Below are 17984 nucleotides of genomic sequence, written 5' to 3' on the forward strand. Positions count from 1 at the left end.
ATCATATCAATAATCTTTCTTTTTAAGCTTAGATATTCACACACGCGATTTGGATTTTTATGTTGCAGTTACCAACCCACCTTGAATTTCAGGTTAGCAACAAAACAGGAAAACATAATTTTGGTCAATGTTGAATTAATTAAAAAAAAAACGGGACTGTTATATATCATATATATATGGGGTAATTTTGGCATATTTATATGGTTATACTTTTGCATAAATTGTACGTATTGTAAATTTTATTAATTAAGACATTTTATAATAAATTAAATGTCTAAAATTTTATAAAATTTGGAAATAATTTGATATTGTATAATATTACTTCTTTTTTATACACGATGTTTTATTGTTACCAAATAATTTGTATTCGACTCCTCTAAAATACATAAAAAGATAAAAACATATAACAAAGAAAAAAAATACATCATTTAGAAAATCTTATATTACATACAATAAAAATTCTTAATTAATTAAATGTACTTATCTAACTTGTCATTTTTATACTTTCCTATCTTTTGCAGGAGTCAGATCTCAATAATCTTTCCATACATTGGCATAGAAATTGGTTGTGGTAGTATCAAAGAAATTAGGGTTGGTGAATGGAATTCCCACCTAGCTAAGGTGGCTATATAAAATTATAAATGCCAAAAAAAATGATGGTTTATGTGCAATTTAGATATTTTAAAATAAAAAAATAAAAAAATAAAAAATTATTTATTATTAATTTTATAATTTTTATAAAATATATATTCTAGACTTAAATTCTCTTTCTAATTTAACTTCAGTTAATCGAGTAGTTAATTTATTCGTAATAAATATTAAAAATTTGAATTTTATTTTTTATATATAGTAATTTATTGATTAACGATAAATTATTAAATAGTATCATAAAAAAATATTTAATTAATTTTTAATATAAATTTTATATTTTATATAAATGAATAGATAATTTTTTGTATATATATAACATGATTAATTTCCTTAACACTATTCCTTCCCAAATAAGTGTATTATTGCATTTTATTATACAGAAGAAAAAAAAAAGAAAAGAAAAACGGACTATTAGTATGATTTAATTCAAGTTTTATTATTCTATAAATTCTTATAATTTTATTAATTTTTTAGTCAAATTTTTATATTAGATAATAATTTTTACTTAGATTTTTTTTGTAAATTATTTTTTGTTAAAAATATATAATGTTTTAGAATTATTACATTATTTTCTGAAAAAAATTAATATTGATCTAATTACAATTTTTTATTTAGAACAAAAATTTAATTACAATCTTTTTGAACGATAAAAAATTAATTTAAAATTTAATAAATTCATAAAGACTAAAAGAATAATTAAACTTTTGCTTTTATTTTATGAAAATGTTTTATGTTAGTAAAAGTATTATTTTTATAATAAAATTAAAAATAATATTAATCATAACTAATTTTTATAAAAAATATCAATTTAATTGGACTTGATTAATTAATAAAAAGACTTGGATTATAATATTATTCTTAAAATAATAAACTTGATTGAATTATAATATAAAATTATTTATGCTATTAATAAGTCAAAATCCTAGTAAGGGAAAAAATTAATATTAGAATACCTTTTAATTTCTTTTTTGTTTTTTCACTGCTCCATGATATTTAATAGTAATTAATATTATATCATTTATTTTGACGAGAAAGTATTAGATATATTTTTTTATTACTTATTCGTTATTTACATAAATAAATTAATCATTCATTCATATTTGATTATACTATTAAATATTTACAAGTTTATATATATAAATGCAGAGTGGACCTTTCATTTGCCACTCCAAAACCCAAAACCCAAAGAGAGTGTGAGTGAGTGAGTGAGTGAGTGAATAGCAGACACACACAACACAAAAACGCAAACTGAGAAAACCAAAACTCGCCACTCTGATTCCTTCAACCACCAGAACAAGAATCACCCAGCAAGAAAGAACCCATCTTTTATTATTATTATTATTATTATTATTTGGGTATCAACGTTTTCATAGCTGTGACGGATGCAAACATTGTTTGCTGTTTCAGGGTACGATTTTGTTGTTATTTTTGGTTCCTTTTCTTATGAATCTTCAAATTAAAGGTTTTGACCTTTTCTGTGATTTTCTCCTCAATGTGGGGGGCGTTAACTCGTTTTCATTTTGATGATTTTTTTATTTTTTTTTAACTTTTGTTATATAAAAAAAAGTAATTCAGTGATTTTTCTCTTTGATTCTTGAATCGGTTAATTTTATTTTGTTTTTTCTGGGAAATGTTGTGTCAGTGTTCTATTGGCATGTGGTTACACTTGTCTTTCATGCTTGCATTCTGTGTTGGCTTTGATGTAAGCATTGCTCAGAAGGTGTTTGTTTTTATGTGTGTTAGTTCTAACAAGCTCTTTTTTAATTATTTTTGTTTCTTTTCTTCTGACTTTTGAGTTTTTGATGCAGGAGATTTCTCATTTTGGGTTCAACTCTTCAGTTCTTAGCAAAGGTATGATTTCTCTTTGGGTTCTTTTTTTATATGTTTACTTAACTTTAATCTTTTTTTTTTTAATGGTCTGATGCTGATTGAAGTGGTTCTATTGTTATTGGCGTTAGTCCTCTGTGCTTGTTCTCCCAATTTTACTGTGTTCCTATTTTCTTTTTGGATTCCCTCGAACCCCACAATCAGTTTCTTCAACCTTTTTGGGTTCATAGCTTTTCAAATTTGACATGTGGCTCCTATTTGTAGATAGAGGATTGTTAGGCAGATAAGGATTCTGCGGGGTTTAATCTAGTTGTTAGTGAAATGGATAAAGCGGTTGATTCCAGTGGTGAGAATAAGCAGGATCAAGGGTGTAAGAACAAGCGAAAATCGGTTCATCCTTCCGTAGCTGTTGCCAGTGCCCCCACATCTTTGATTGAGTTCCCTCGGTATGAATTACCGTTGGAGCTTCCACAAAGCTTAAATGGTACTAATCCATCTGAGGTAGTATCAGATTGGTATAGAGTAGAATCAGAAATGCGTATGAACGAGCTTGTGGATTGGAATGATCCTATTGCAAACCAGCTTGAGGAATTACTGTTGTCTAATTTGCAAGCTGTTTTTCATGCTGCAATCAAGCAGATTGTTGAATTAGGATATGGTGAAGAGGTGGCTCACATGTCCATTTCAAGGAGAGCCTTATACATAGAGGAAGGAGACCCTGTCTCAAATATTGTACAGGATACAGTGAATATTCTTAAGGGAAAAGATGTTGCTGGTTCGGATGTCGTGTTTGAAAATTTTCAGCATTTGCTGTACTACACCATGTTGGAGATGATCAGTGTACTTCGCGAAGTTAGACCGTCCTTAACAGCTGGCGAAGCAATGTGGCTTTTGTTGATGTGTGACTTGAACATCTCACTAGCCTGTTCAGCAGAAGATCGCCCGAGTGGTGTTGTTCAGAATGGGGAAAGCTCTTCTGGTTCTTCTGTTCCCCAGTCAAAGCCAGAGGTTCAAATCTCTGAATCTGACATAATTATTGAGCCAACTGTCCCAAAGGAATTGCCCCATAGTCACCAGAACAAGTCTGAAGCACCTAAGTTCGGAAGTTTCCAGAATACCCCGAACAGTCAAAGTCTTCTTGTTTCAGAAGGGGGAAAGCTTCATAAGGGGAATGCTTCTTTGCTGGTCGCTACAGAGAAATCCACAGGAACTTCAGTGGGTCCTGCTAAGGAATCTAAACCCGGGTCTAGTTCCAAGCGCCATAACAGAAAAGAAATAGTAGCACTTAGGCAGAAGTTCCTTCATATGGAGAAAGCTTACAGGGCTTGTGGAAAAGGTGGTTTTAAATCAGGGAAGCTTACAAGTGTAAGTAGTTTGGTTGTTGAAAAAAGAATCAAGCAACCATCTGAAATTCCTAATCAGCAAATGAAGTGTGGTTCCTCAAATTCAACAAGCACAAAAGGAGTTCACTCAGCTGATGCAGCATGCTGTGTTTCGACCAATAGTTCCTCTACTTCAAATGGAAGAGGTAACACCGGAACATTACCTACAAAGGATGCAACATCTGCTTCTACTGTAGTCAATTCTACTACAGTGTCAGACACTACATCCAAGCCTAAGTCTGAACCTAGTTCCACTGACAATCAAAAGATTCTTGATTTCTGTGCCGGTATTCCTTATGATGAGTCTTTGGGTAAGTATGTGCCAAGAGATGAAAAGGATGAACTAACTTTGATGTTAATAGCTCGCGTGCAAGAATTGCAGTTTGGGATGCAAAGCTGGAACAACTGGACAAAACAAAAAGTTATGCAAGTTACTGAGAGGCTCGGAAAAGTGCAGAGTGAGCTTAAAGCTCTTAGGAAGGAGAAGCAAGAAGCCGACCTATATAAAAAAGATCAGAAACTTTTGGAGGAGAATGCAGTGAAGAGAATCTCTGAGATGGAGAATGCCATGGAGAATACTAGAAAGCAAATTGAGCATGCTACTTCTGCTGCAGTTGAGCTAGAGGCAGAGAACGCTTCGCTGAAGAAGGAATTGGATGATGCGAAGTTGTGGGTTCTAAAGTCGATGACAAGCCATCGACAAGCACTTGAGAGAGAGCAGATTGTTCTTAAACAGCTTCAATCATGGGAGAGCCAAAATGGTTTACTTCGAGATGAGCTTGATGGAGAGAAGCACAGTTTATCTAACCTACTACAAGTGCTACACAAGGAGAAAAATCTTCTAGCCAACATTGAGGTATGTGCCTTTGAGTAAGAAACGCAGCATATTTACTATCTTGTCTACATTGATTTCACTGTGCTTGGTTTGTTATGAAATCTATTAGCCTGACAATCTAACTAACCTTATCACCAAACCGGAATTAATGCACAGGCTCCTTAAACTGACATGGATACTTTATGTTGACCTCCTTTTCACAATGAAACTAATCAATTTTTAATTTATGTATAGATGCTTGGAATTTATAGTTTTGTACTAGAAACATGGGTGAGGTGCTATAAGCTAATGCTACCTGAAGGTTTTTCCTTCAGTCTTCAGCTGTAATTTTCATTGTTAGGCCCCTTAAAATGTTATCTTCCATTAAATTGAGTTCAAGGGGTTCTGAATTCTTTTGGAGTGGCTCTGAATTCAAGGGGCATATTTGTTACCATGTGAAATGTAGGGTTAGTTTAAGTTTCTTGGTTTATTTGATGATTTGATCCAATCATGCTTGAAACTGAAGTAAGATTTTTTTACTTTTTAATTTATGTGTTACAATAGTGGTGAGAGGGGATTGAATCATTCATCAGGTATGTCTTTGGTGATCCATTTTATGTCAACTCTAATTAGTTATATAAAAAGAAGGACCTACTTTACAAACAAAGGGAAGGTTGTTTCCTGGGAACCTTGTAACCTTGCAGTTCCCGGTAAATGGCCAGGAAAGAATATCCATCCCTTACGGGAATCAAACCTGTGCCTTCGACATGAAAAGACGATGTGCTAACCACCGGACAATTACCTTATTTAAATAGCAAGATTTTTGTTATCCTTGTTCTCATTTTTCATATTTGGTACTTGATTGGCCTATAATTGTTGTAAACCTTACAGGGTAGACTGGAACAAGAGAGAGCTGTGAAAGAAAAGCTCCTTGCACAGGCAGCATCCATTAGAAAGGAAAGACAACAACTCGAAGCGCACATCAAATCTGAAGAGGATACTATTAGAAAAAGGGCAGCTAATGATATGCAGAAATATGTGGATGATATTGCAAGGCTTGAGAAAGAGTTGATTGAGTTAAAAATAAAATCCGAGTCTGAACAAATAGCAGCTCTTCGCAGGGGTGTTGATGGTAAAAATGACAAGTTCTCCAGAACCAGCAAAAATACTCTTACGGTGAAGGAGAACAAGAAATCTAATGCGTCCCAAACGATGGTTAGCAATCGAGATAAAATGTCTACCGGAAGCTTGAGGCGAGAGCAGGAGTGTGTCATGTGCCTATCAGACGAGATGTCAGTGGTTTTTCTGCCGTGCGCACACCAGGTTGTTTGTCAAGACTGCAACGAACTCCACGAGAAGCAAGGGATGAAGGATTGCCCTTCATGTAGGACCCCAATCCAACGGAGGATTCATGCAAGATTTGCCGGACATTCGAGGGCATAGCTCTGTTTTGCCAGACATTTGAAGTTCATTTAATCATCATGGCATTCCGTGTCCCTGCTCCATTTATTAATTTGGTTCTGACTTTTGAGTTTCAAGCAGTTCATAGTTCATAGTTCATACATGATGTGTTTCCCTGTTTCCAAAAACACAGACAAAAAACAGCATAGAGAAAGAAAGAACTGCCCTAACTCCATAGAGGCAGTTAGATGTAAAGTCCCTTTTTTATGCTTTTACATTTATAAATATAATCGGTCTCCAATGAATTTCAATATGACAAAGGCTCAGATCAGTTTGTTCAAGCATTTTTACATGCCTGGCGTGTTGGATTTTCCAACTCTGCTCTAGTTTCTTTTGATTCAGGTAGTCCTCCACTCTTCATATATTCTTGAAAAATGGGTTATTGATATGTTTGGTTAAGGTTAAAATTGGTTGGAAAGTACACTTGGACTCATTCATGAAAATTTTCACTTGAATCAATACAAACAACTATCTTTCCTCACAATCTTATAAAATGTTTCACATAAGAAACATGGATTGTGTTTCGGATAAAACAACAGTGGTGATGTGGGGTATGTGTATGTGTAGCTAAAGGTGTGGATTGTGGAATCTGATTCTGAATGTGAAGAGTACAAAAATATCATGAAACATTTCTAAACTTATGTAGATAAAGACACATTCTTCTTTTCCAACTTAAATACATGTTTCAATTTGATCATCAAAGTATCAAACTGTTCTTTCATTTAGTGTATAATTATTTATCCTTGCTGAAACCTTTATTAGTTTATAAATATTTTAAGGTGTTATATTCAGCAACAGTCGATATGTCCGAGTGGTTAAGGAGACAGACTTGAAATCTGTTGGGCTTTGCCCGCGCAGGTTCGAACCCTGCTGTCGACGTTTTTAATTAATTTAATTTTTTAGTTAATATTTGCTCTAATAAGACTTGTAAAATTCATTGTTATTTTTCTTCTTTATGTAATTAAATATATTCTTTTTGTTGTGACTTAATGAGTTCTTAAAAGTTAAAACTCTCTTATACCATTTGAGAATCACGATCAAATTGAGTTAAGAGGAAAATTCAAGAATGAGATAAAGTAGTAAAATGTAAAATTGTAGTTCACATCTAACTGCCTAACTAACTAAATAATAGTATCTGTGATAGCCATTAATGGCACTCTCTTAAATCTTCAATGTATATGCTCATCAATGCTGTCAACTTGGGGTGCTCAATTACCTGTCTTCCCATAATAATGTATCATCAACACTATAAAAAATAGTGATTTTATTTATTTATTTATTTATTTTGGAACGAAGAGCCTTTTAGATCAGCCATTGTAGTAAATGAAATAATAAATGATGAGTTTTGTGTTCCAGTCACTAAAATATATAAGAATAATGCTGAGAAGACAATAATGTAAAGTTATGTTATGTTATTTAATATTTATAATTTTAAATGTATAATATTTACAATTATATACTTATTACATATAATATTATTAAGTATTTATTCCAACAATAATTAATAAATTCAAACAAAAGCTAAAAAAAAGTAAATTATGATTATCTATGGTTTCCAAACTATGATCCCCAACAATTTTCAATATATAATTACTTAATTAGATTAGTCAAATACTTTTGAATATCTGTTGCAAATGTTAATGCACTCTAAAATAAAAGTAAAAAGTGAAGTATTTTTTTAAAATTAACGTATTAAAGATTAAAAAAACAAACAATAAAACACTCTAAATTCTAAATTCTAAATTTTATATCTTAATTTTTAAATCTTAAATCTAGACTGCTAATATAAAATATAAAAAATAAAAAACTAATATTTATTTAATTAACAAGGGATGAAATACTCCTTACCGAATGTGTACATATATTCAGAAGTTAAATAAACATTTCTGATAAAAATACCGTTTTAAACTCTTGCTTAGGTAGTTTTAGAAGACTCATAATCATGGTCATTATTAAGAGTGAAAAAAGAAAACACTTATAGAAGAGAAGCTTCAATTGACTCCTCCAATCGTTTTCATATTTATTGATATTGATTATTGAATAGTGAGTGACCACAAATTGGGTAGAATAAATGAATGATTATTATTTTACCATGCAAAAAAGGACCTACTAGACTCATTCACATCCTGAAATAGTGAGATTAGGTTAAAAGAAGTACTTGTAATGTCTAAAAATGTGACAATGATAAGGATAAAGAAATTTGTCAATTCAATAAAATTTTGCTTTGTAAGCTTCTAATAATACCAGCTCAATGCATTTGACACAAGACACACTAACTCATCATCTACAAAGATAATGTTTGTTTTTAAAAATTGAGACTAAAATTAAAAAATTAAAAAATTAAAATTTAATATTATATTTGGTAACTAGAGAGTAAAATTAAAATTTTAATCTCGAGACTCAAAATTTCAATTTCTTTATTACTTTTAGAAAGTAGAGATCTAAGAGATTAAAATTTTTTGAGACGAAAACTGAAAATTTAATAATATTTTTTTTAAATCCTCATTTAATTTTTTAAATTTTAAATTTATCTCTTAATCTTTATATTTATTTTAAATTAAACATACTACTAAAACATAACTCAGTTCGGTATATTTTATACTAAACACAATACAAAAATTTAATTTAATATCTGTTTTTTAATTTTCGTCTCCTAATTTCAGTTTATCAATCTTTTATCTCCCCTCCAAATACATTTTATCAATCTTTTATCTCCCCTCCAAATACATTGCAAGAACCACATTATTACAAAAACTTAATTTAATCTCTATTTTTTAGTTTTTGTTTTTCAATCTCAATTTCTATCTCTCTTCCAAATGAAGTGCAAGGGCCACATTATTACTCTATATATCAACACACATGTGGTGCCTTACCTAATATTTGTTTATTCTAATTAAAACCAATGATCATCATGCATTGACTTCAATATTTGTCAACATATTGGTGTCGGTTTTCACTTTCTATGGTACCATCTTCACTTTTGTGCAATTTAGGGATTAGAATCACTCACATTGTGAAGAGGCCATATATATAAAGTGACACTACATGATGAGTAGTGCTACATTATAGTGGAAAATTATGTATATTCCTATGCCAAAGTGCCTCTTGTGTTGTGTAGGGTACATTTTGAAATAGATGTCCCTAATCCCTATATCTTTTATTCATTAGCTTTATGCATGTATTAGTCAAGTGTATATATAGAAGATGTCACTTTATGCTTCAAAATCAATTTGAATATTCAATTTTTCTTTTAGAAGATGTCACTTCCGAAACCATATTATGGCTCTCTTAAAAATTTGTGGACCTAGATAATGAAATTTCATTTACAAAAATGTATTTTTTTATATATATAATTTAACAAATCAAATCAAGAGAAGATGATTTTTACTTTATTCTCACAGCTACAAAATTTATACTTGTTCCGACTCAGTCCATCAGCGACCCGGGTCCAGACATGATCGCTCGACCCGAGTTAGGAGGTGATCTGCACATCATCTCCTCATCCACATGGAACCTAAACAATTAGTAGAAGCTTTCATGAAAATAGATCTGGCTACAAGGAACCCGCCCAAATACGGACTATATGAGGAAAAGGACCTACCTCTCCCTAAAGATACGTCACCTACTCTAATCTTAAATCGCCGTCTTTTATATGGATACTGACTTGAGCATCAGAATCCTAACAGGTGCTCCCACCACGGATCCAAACAAGTATCCTCTTCTAGCATCGCAGCTCGCGCCCAAGTCCTAATCTTTTCGAGTCTCTGCTCCAACACCAGTTTAACTCGGTCCACCGAACACCCAAGCAGACGTACAATACCTTTATTGTAATAGAATTTATTTATGGGAAAGTATGAGGAGCCAATGAAATATTTATACAATGTATACAATGGAGGTTTATGGAGTATTAGAGATATAATTATTAGTGTTACATTTTTCCATCAGTTGAAGCTTTTGGGATGAGTGGTATCATGACATGGTATTAAGGCGCTAGATCCGAAAGGTCAAGAGTTCGATTTTTGGTGAACCCAAAAATTCAACTAATTTTTCGAAAATATAGGGAATGTTCATTTCATAACTCAATAGTCATTGTACACATTGTACAAATAGACCATTGTCATCCTTGGACCACATGCTATAATGCTTGAGCGTGATGCCATAAATAGACCTAAGTTCCAATCATGAAATAAATAAGACAATTTTTGTTCGAATTTAATTTTGATACGCTGTCTTTATAAAACAGTTTTACATTCAATCATATAAAGTCACATCAACAAAAATAATTATTTTTTACATTAATTATGTAAATAATTATAAAAAAATAAATATAATTAAATAATTATATAAAATATTTTATATTGTTAATATATCAAAATTAAACTTATCGTAATAATATTTTAAAATAATACAAATAGACTCCTTGTGGATAATACTAGATATTTAAAATGTAAAATTTATAGGATTGAACATTAACAAATAAAATAACGTCTAAAATCATATTGAATTCCAAAATGTTGGACTTCAAATGGTCACTCTTGTCATATCCCTAATATGAACCATGCTTATTCAGTTCAAAAATAGGTATCATATATTGTTGTCTAATTCAAGAATAGTTTAAGTCTTTAAGATGATAAAACAGAATGAGTATCCATAAGGGTTAGTATGAAGAATTATTTACCACAAGAGGCTTATCTTCTTCTAGCAGATGTTATATCCCATGTTTTGTATCTTCATGAATAATTTTCAAATCTGAAAAATCTAAGTCATAGGAGTATACATATTAGGGGGAAAAACATTGAACATAAGAACAGTATGGCACAGAAAGGTGAACTGGCCTATACAAAGGTGTTTGGATCCATTCCAAACTCTAAGGTTGAGGTGATGAGGTCCCCACGCCAACTCAGACTGAATAGGATTTTCAATTATCACTGAACACAAGGTTTCACACATCAATAGGAAGTGGTTTTTTTTTTTAAGTATTTTTTAATGGTAAATACTCAAATTAGTCCTTAAATATTTTTAAAATAGATATTTTGTTCTTCAATAAATTTTTATTTGTCTTTAAGAATTACTTCGGTAAGACAAATTGATCTCTACTCTATTTTATAAGGAATTAATGCGTCTTATAAAAATATTTTTTTAATCATTTAATTATTTTATAATAAATTTTATTAAGAATTTATTTATTCAATATATATATTAAAAATAACAAAAAAATCAATTAATTTGACAAAGTAATTCTCTAAGAGTAAACAAAATTTATTTAAAGACTAAAATATCTTATCTAATATTCATTAGATCAATTTGTATATACTCATAATTTAATATTTTGACTATTACATTAAATGTAACTAAAATAAGATACTGCAAAAAAATCATTACTAAAAAGCTGTCACAATTCTTCAAATCCAATTAGTTGAGTATTTAATTAATTAGTAATAATCAAAATATAAAATGATAAATGCCAAATTATGTATCTTATACTCTAAAAACATATATTAAGATTATAAATTAAAAAAATTATTAGAAATACAAAAAAATTAAATTTTTAATGTATTTATTTTATATTTATTAAATAAAAAATTTAAAATCTTTCACTAATAATAAATTTATCATGTAAACTAAACTCTTGTTTCACTTTGCTCTTTCCATTTTCTCCACTGGCTTGTTAGTTTATCATAGTTAAACTAGGAAAAATAAAAATGATATTAGCTGCTTTAAGAGCAGTTGGTGGTATACAAATAACTAAAAGTGGCTTCATTTGTGTCCATTGTATTTGTACAATCCTCCAGTTTGCTCAATTGGATTTTCAATGCAAATTATATATTTAAATTATATTAGTAGTAAGCTTTGCATGTGTAAGCAACATCTAAACCAAGCTAACCCTCTATATTTTTATTTTGTAGTGGTTGGAGAAAATGACATTGGCAATAGACATTTTTTCCATCTCATTTTTTTTCTTTTCTCACCTCTCTTTTGTTTTGAGCTAAAGTTGGTAGTCCCTAACAGTTATTTCTATTTCAGTAGATTTCCTTTGGAGAATAGAAATTGAAAGAAAAGAGAAGTCTTTTGAGAATAAAATAAAGGAAGCTAAATGGCACCAATTCAATTCCAAGAATGTCCTTCCCCTTTTGTAACTCCTTTGGTTATAGAAATTGCTAATGTAATTTTGGATTATGGGATGCAATCCTAAAGTAAGTCTTGTATTAAGCGATTGTTTTTAAATTCTAAATTTCAATATGACAAATAAAATTGTAATGCATAGTAACACCTTGATTTCTCTTTAAGAAAAAGCAAACGACGGCCGCGAGCAGGAGTCCGGCGGTGTATTTGTTTCTAGTCTGAAAGAGAACAACGCTGATGAAAATTCTTGTTGACAAACCAATGGCGGTGAGAAGGATTCCAGCGACAACAATGGAGCTGGTTGGCGACCAAGTGATAACGGCAATGGGAGAATTTGGAAGAAAAATTGGTGCTTTATAAATTAAGGTATAATAAATGGTTAAAATTTTTGAATTATTGAATGAAATTTGTTTATTGGATAATTTGGGTAGAGTTTTTTATCTTAAATTTATTGGGCCAAATTTTCAGTCCATTATTTAGGTTATTCAGATTATTTGTTGTCTATCTACAGAGCCAAAATTTTAAATGTCCAAATATAATGTTGGGTTTTATTAGGTAAAAAATGATTTTTATAAATAATGTGAATAATAAATTTTAAAATTGATTCAATAAAATAAAAAAACATTCCATTCTAAATTATCTCATAAACTTTAACATTATAAATTAGGATAATCATCTGCACACTTAGTGAATTGAACATCCAACCATTATCAATTGTGCATGAATAAATCGAATAAAAAAAAAACTATCTAATTAAAAATATTAAACATAATTATCTATATTCCTATTAAATTAAACATCTAACATATCCATTATTCACGTACTTTAAAATTTTTATTCTACCTATACTTTTTGTATTTTCTATTCTCCCATTCAGATCCTCCGCTCTAATAATAGATTAATTTGGATGAGTTGCCAAAATGCAATGCCCTTTTCAAAAGGTTTCCTTTAAAAAAAATGAAACTTTCATCTATAAAACTATTTTCAAATTCCAACTGAAAATTTACTAATAAAGTGTAAGCTCACTTCTTCTTCTCCTTCTTCTTCTTCCCACTTCCAATCACAAAAACCCATGGAATGAAAAACACAAACAAAAGGCAGAACTGAAAAACACAAAACAGCTTCAACAACTTCTCACTACAAACACCACACAAAATGAACATTATCTTATGATCCCAACACCACCCACTTCTCCACCATGCTCAAGCTCCTCAACACCAAGCTCCGCCGCTTCTTCCTCCTCCGGTGGTGGCCACTACGCCGCCGTAGTTCAAGGTGCAAAGTAGTCATCACAAAGAAGCACAAAAACGACAACCCAAAACCCCAAAACGACCCAAGCTCGAATCTTTCCACCATTTCCGATCAAAACGCCCAAATGGGTACTCAAAAACACGAAAAACCAATTCGCATCGCAACCTTCAACGCCGCACTGTTTTCCATGGCGCCAGCGGTTCCACCTCAGAGAACAGAGAAAGGTCAGAACTTTGACGACCAAAACGGCGTCGCTTCGAGACAACGAAGACCCTTTGACCAAAATTCGAGGCTAAAGTCAACGAACGAGAAACCGAGGAGCATTCTGAAGCGTTCTCATTCTCACTCTCCCCTTCATCATCACATACTCTGTTCTGAAAACAGAGCACTCTGCATCAGCAACAAGCATCAACAACAACCACAACACCACTTTTCGAAATCGAAGCTAAGAGTTTCCATTAATTTACCGGATAACGAGATCTCCATGCTGAGAAATCGCCAACCGAGCTTCTCGGAGCACGAGAAGGTGGTAGTGAGCTCTCACAAATTATTGCATGTGTCCAAGAGAATTTACAAATTTACAATCACTCCTTCTAGGCTTTTTTTTTTTAATTCAAAATTTTAACGTTAAAGATTGACATAAGTTGTTATAAACATTAAAAATACTTTTTTAATATATTTTATGTTAACAGTAAATTTTGATAACTAATTGTAGTATATAACGGTTGTATAAATATTTCTAGAACATACATTAAACTGTGTTCTTAAGGCTGTGTTGGATTTCTTAAGAGATAAGAATGTGAGACACTTTTTCTGTCCCGAAACAAAACTTCATGGAATTCTTAAAAGTCCGGATAAAAAAATCTGTCTATCTTTATCTCTTCGTTTTTGTTTTCTATTTAAAAATCCAAACACAAACCTGGACACCTAACATATTGGTACATTAATAAATTATTAAATTTTGTGAAAATTGTGGCATTTATGTAACATATTTAGTGTTATGCAATTGAATGGTTGTATTGGTATTTGTGCAAGATAGATTGCGGCGCGAAACGGGTGGCAGAGGAAGACGGTGGTGGAGGTGCTGAAAGAGGTAGGTGCAGATATATTGGGTTTGCAAGAAGTGAAGGCAGAAGAAGAGAATGGGATGAAGCCACTTTCAGATTTGGCCAAAGCATTGGGAATGGATCACTTTGTGTTTGCAGAGAGTTGGGCACCTCAGTATGGAAATGCTGTCTTATCCAAATGGCCCATTAAACGTTGGACTTCCATCAACCTCTTTGATCACTCTGATTTTAGGTTTGTTTTTTTTTTACACTTTTTATTTTGCTTTGGTGAATTTAGAGAAAAGGACAAATAGGTCAGCTTTTAACTCGAAGACAAATAACTCTTGAATAATTAAAAATATAAAAACGTTTCTAACTTTCCAAAATGTGATACATTTAGGACTTATTTGTTCTCGTATATTTTGGACGGAGAAACTTAGATATCTCACGTTTTAAAAGATGAGAGATATTTTTGTATTTTTAATTAGTCAGAAATTTATTTGTCTTTGAATTAAAAAGTCTATGACCTATTTGTCTTTTCCTTAAATTTAATTTTGGACATTATTTCTTATCAAGTTTAGTACATCAAAGTAAATAATAAATATTACAATCATGTTATACATAAAATATATGTTAAATTATAAGATACATATTAAAAATAACTAAAATTTTGTGTACGCTTAGTATTTTTATAAATATTAATACTCCTGTATTTTTACCTCTTAATGCTTGTTGCTTTAGCAAAATGTTTGGTAGTTTTATAGAAATCAAAATTTTAGGTTAATTAACATACTTTTATATGTTATTATTTAACAAAAAAATGTTTTCTTTGCTATGGTCTTTAAAATTGTGTCAACAATATAATTGAAATCTTAATGATGTCTCTTTTTTTTTCCTTTTTGTGTATAACAATATAGTAGTTTAAAATTGTGTCAACAATAAAATTGTCTGTTACCGCATTAGAAAAAATATTTGACTTAACCATTCGATATATTAAAAAGTTCTACAAATACAAATATATAATTAAATGATGGTGTAAAACTTATAGAAATTTTAAAATTTTGTATTTTTACCTCATATTATAATTCTGGAAATATAAATCTTACTAGTTAATACTTTTTTATTATTTTATACTGCATTTGGCAATTTTGTGAAGGAATGTGTTGATGCATTATTTATCAATCAAAATAATATTTTCCTTTTTTCTTTTTCTTTTTCTTCTCTCTAGAGAACCTTCAGCATTTTCTTTTCAGTAAACTTCAGATTCTAGTAGCAAATGCCAACAATGCTGGGTTGTAAGCTGCATAAAAATTAATTTAAAGTATGGTATCTAGGAATTTTATATGGATGAATTTTAGGTACAATTTGTCATTATCTTTGAGGAAATGCTGCCATTTGAAGATACAACTGGACTTAGAATTTGTCTGGTTTCAAAGGATAGTCAGAAACTAAGAATAGAATAGAATATTATTCCTATTATTGCTAAGTTCCATCATAACAAAATTCAAGAAATTTTTGTCTTACTTTCAACTAAAAGTTCTTCTTTCTTGCTCATTACTAGTATCTATTAAACAATGAAAAAATGATGGGATAAGAAAATAGAAAATATGACCTAAATCCTTGTACTCTTTGTGGACACCCCACTCTATTTCCTTTTAATTTTAGTGTGGTCCTCATCTTAATGCCTAAACTCTTGTACTTTTTAACCTTTGCATTGGTTGACACCTAATTTTTTGGCGTATAAATGATGTCTTGAACGGTAATTTCGTGGCGGCAGGAATGTTTTGAAGGCTACTATTGATGTACCTCAAGTAGGTGAACTCAATTTTTATTGTACTCACCTTGATCATCTTGATGAGAATTGGAGGATGAAGCAGATAAATGCAATAATTCAATCTAATGATGAGCCTCACATCTTAGCAGGAGGCCTTAATTCATTGGATGAATCAGATTACTCCCAAGAAAGATGGACAGATATTGTTAAGGTATGTCTATCCAAAACTTTGATTTATTTCTTAACTTTTCGCTTTCTCGCGTTAAGGTAGGGTTTGGTTAGTAGACTAAGACGGAGCCGATGGATACGTTGAGGACAAAAAACATAGTTGCTTAGAAAATATGGAGACGAATTTTAAGATAATTTATGTACTTCTAAAATAGAGAAACGTGAAATGTTGAGGAAAATTTTTAAGCAAATTTCTAAAAACATGTAAAATTACTATCAACTATTAGGTCTTAGTGTCTTTCTTGAGGTTTTATCTTAGGTTAGATTATTGTTAAGTGAGATATTAGTCCTGTTTCACCATCTAAACCGTAAATCCTAAATCCTATTTCAAAAAATTGGTTTATTTTGTATACAGTACTATGAAAAGATGGGAAAGCCAACACCAAAGGTTGAAGTGATGAAATATCTCAAAAGTAAACAATACACAGATGCTAAGGACTTCGCCGGAGAATGCGAATCGGTCGTTGTGATTGCCAAAGGCCAAAGTAAACACAAAAAATTCCTTGAAATTTCAAAGTTGAACCCCTTAAGCTTCTAAACTTTACAAAAGTCAACATGTGTTCTCATACCATGCAGGTGTTCAAGGGACATGCAAGTATGGAACTCGAGTCGATTACATATTATCGTCGTCGAATTGTTCGTACAAGTTCGTCCCCGGGTCCTATTTAGTACTCTCCTCAAAAGGGACTTCAGATCATCACATAGTGAGAGCTGATGTGATGAAGGTAAATAGCAATAATGAAGGAAATAATGTGACAAGAAAAACTAAACAAGAAAGAAAACAGAAAGTTATAAGAATAACACATGAGACTCCCTCTAAAGGTATATGGAAAACACACCATGGAGAGATATATTAATTTGCTTTATTCTCTTTCCTTTTTATGTATAGTTCGAATTAGTGTTATGAATTTTTGAATTTTGGAAATGGGGTTAGTTTTGGTTTTGTTGGTGCTTCCTAGTCCTATGTTTCTGTATATGGTGTTCTTCAAATAGATTTTGCATAATAATAATAATAATAAGTGTGAGATGTGATCTATGGCTTTTGTTTTTACCCCTCCAAATTTTTAGAACTTTTCATTAATCATTTTAAAAAGTAGTCTTTAGAGTGAATTCTTTGACAATGTTCACACATTAGAATAACAAAAAGAAAAATGTTCTATGAACACTAAAAAGACACTAAACCATGCATATATATATATATAGGCGAATTCTCCGATGCCTATTAGTTTGCTGCCGAAGTTGCCGAAAAATGGGTCCCAGCAGTTATTAAAAGTGGTAACTCTTCGAATAAAAAGCGTCACCTAATGGAAAAAAGTAAATTAGAAGATTTAAGAGAAGAAATAATTAAATTATCAAAATTAATAGATCAAAAATTAATGATTTTAACTAATGTCAATTGCAATGACACTGAATTTTTAAAATCAATA

General features: G+C 30.9%; 2 protein-coding genes and 1 non-coding gene across 4 annotated transcripts; all 3 read left to right on the forward strand.

Moving 5' to 3' along the window:
* Nucleotides 1–1832: 1832 nt before the first annotated feature.
* LOC107475898 (putative E3 ubiquitin-protein ligase RF4) lies at nt 1833–6388 on the forward strand. Its single transcript, XM_016095567.3, has 4 exons — nt 1833–2059; nt 2460–2502; nt 2743–4716; nt 5566–6388. The coding sequence occupies exons 3-4, from the start codon at nt 2800–2802 to the stop codon at nt 6115–6117; spliced, it is 2469 nt and encodes an 822-aa protein (XP_015951053.1). The 5' UTR covers nt 1833–2059; nt 2460–2502; nt 2743–2799; the 3' UTR covers nt 6118–6388.
* A 544-nt stretch (nt 6389–6932) lies between these two features.
* Nucleotides 6933–7014, forward strand: TRNAS-UGA (transfer RNA serine (anticodon UGA)). The gene has a single exon. It is a non-coding gene; the product is annotated as a tRNA-Ser (tRNA).
* Nucleotides 7015–13193: 6179 nt separating this feature from the next.
* Nucleotides 13194–17593, forward strand: LOC107475896 (uncharacterized). 2 transcript variants are annotated; one of them, XM_016095565.3, is made up of 5 exons: nt 13194–14041; nt 14549–14808; nt 16333–16540; nt 16913–17042; nt 17134–17593. In XM_016095565.3, exons 1-5 carry the CDS (start codon nt 13457–13459, stop codon nt 17412–17414), a joined length of 1464 nt encoding a protein of 487 aa, XP_015951051.1. In that variant the 5' UTR covers nt 13194–13456; the 3' UTR covers nt 17415–17593. The 2 variants fall into 2 exon arrangements, with proteins under 2 accessions (XP_015951051.1, XP_015951052.1); XM_016095566.3 differs by having other exon boundaries at nt 13197–14035.
* Nucleotides 17594–17984: the final 391 nt, after the last annotated feature.

Source organism: Arachis duranensis, chromosome 2 (genome assembly GCF_000817695.3).
Source record: "Arachis duranensis cultivar V14167 chromosome 2, aradu.V14167.gnm2.J7QH, whole genome shotgun sequence".
NCBI lineage: Eukaryota > Viridiplantae > Streptophyta > Magnoliopsida > Fabales > Fabaceae > Arachis > Arachis duranensis.

Bases quoted from the DNA above. Each gene is read 5' to 3' on its own strand.
- LOC107475896 (XM_016095565.3), top strand. From the start codon at position 13,457: ATGCTCAAGCTCCTCAACACCAAGCTCCGCCGCTTCTTCCTCCTCCGG. The intron at 14,809-16,332 runs GTTTGTTTTTTT...TCGTGGCGGCAG, and splicing joins TTTGATCACTCTGATTTTAG to GAATGTTTTGAAGGCTACTA. The intron at 16,541-16,912 runs GTATGTCTATCC...TTTTGTATACAG, and splicing joins GATGGACAGATATTGTTAAG to TACTATGAAAAGATGGGAAA.
- LOC107475898 (XM_016095567.3), top strand. From the start codon at position 2,800: ATGGATAAAGCGGTTGATTCCAGTGGTGAGAATAAGCAGGATCAAGGG. The intron at 4,717-5,565 runs GTATGTGCCTTT...TAAACCTTACAG, and splicing joins ATCTTCTAGCCAACATTGAG to GGTAGACTGGAACAAGAGAG.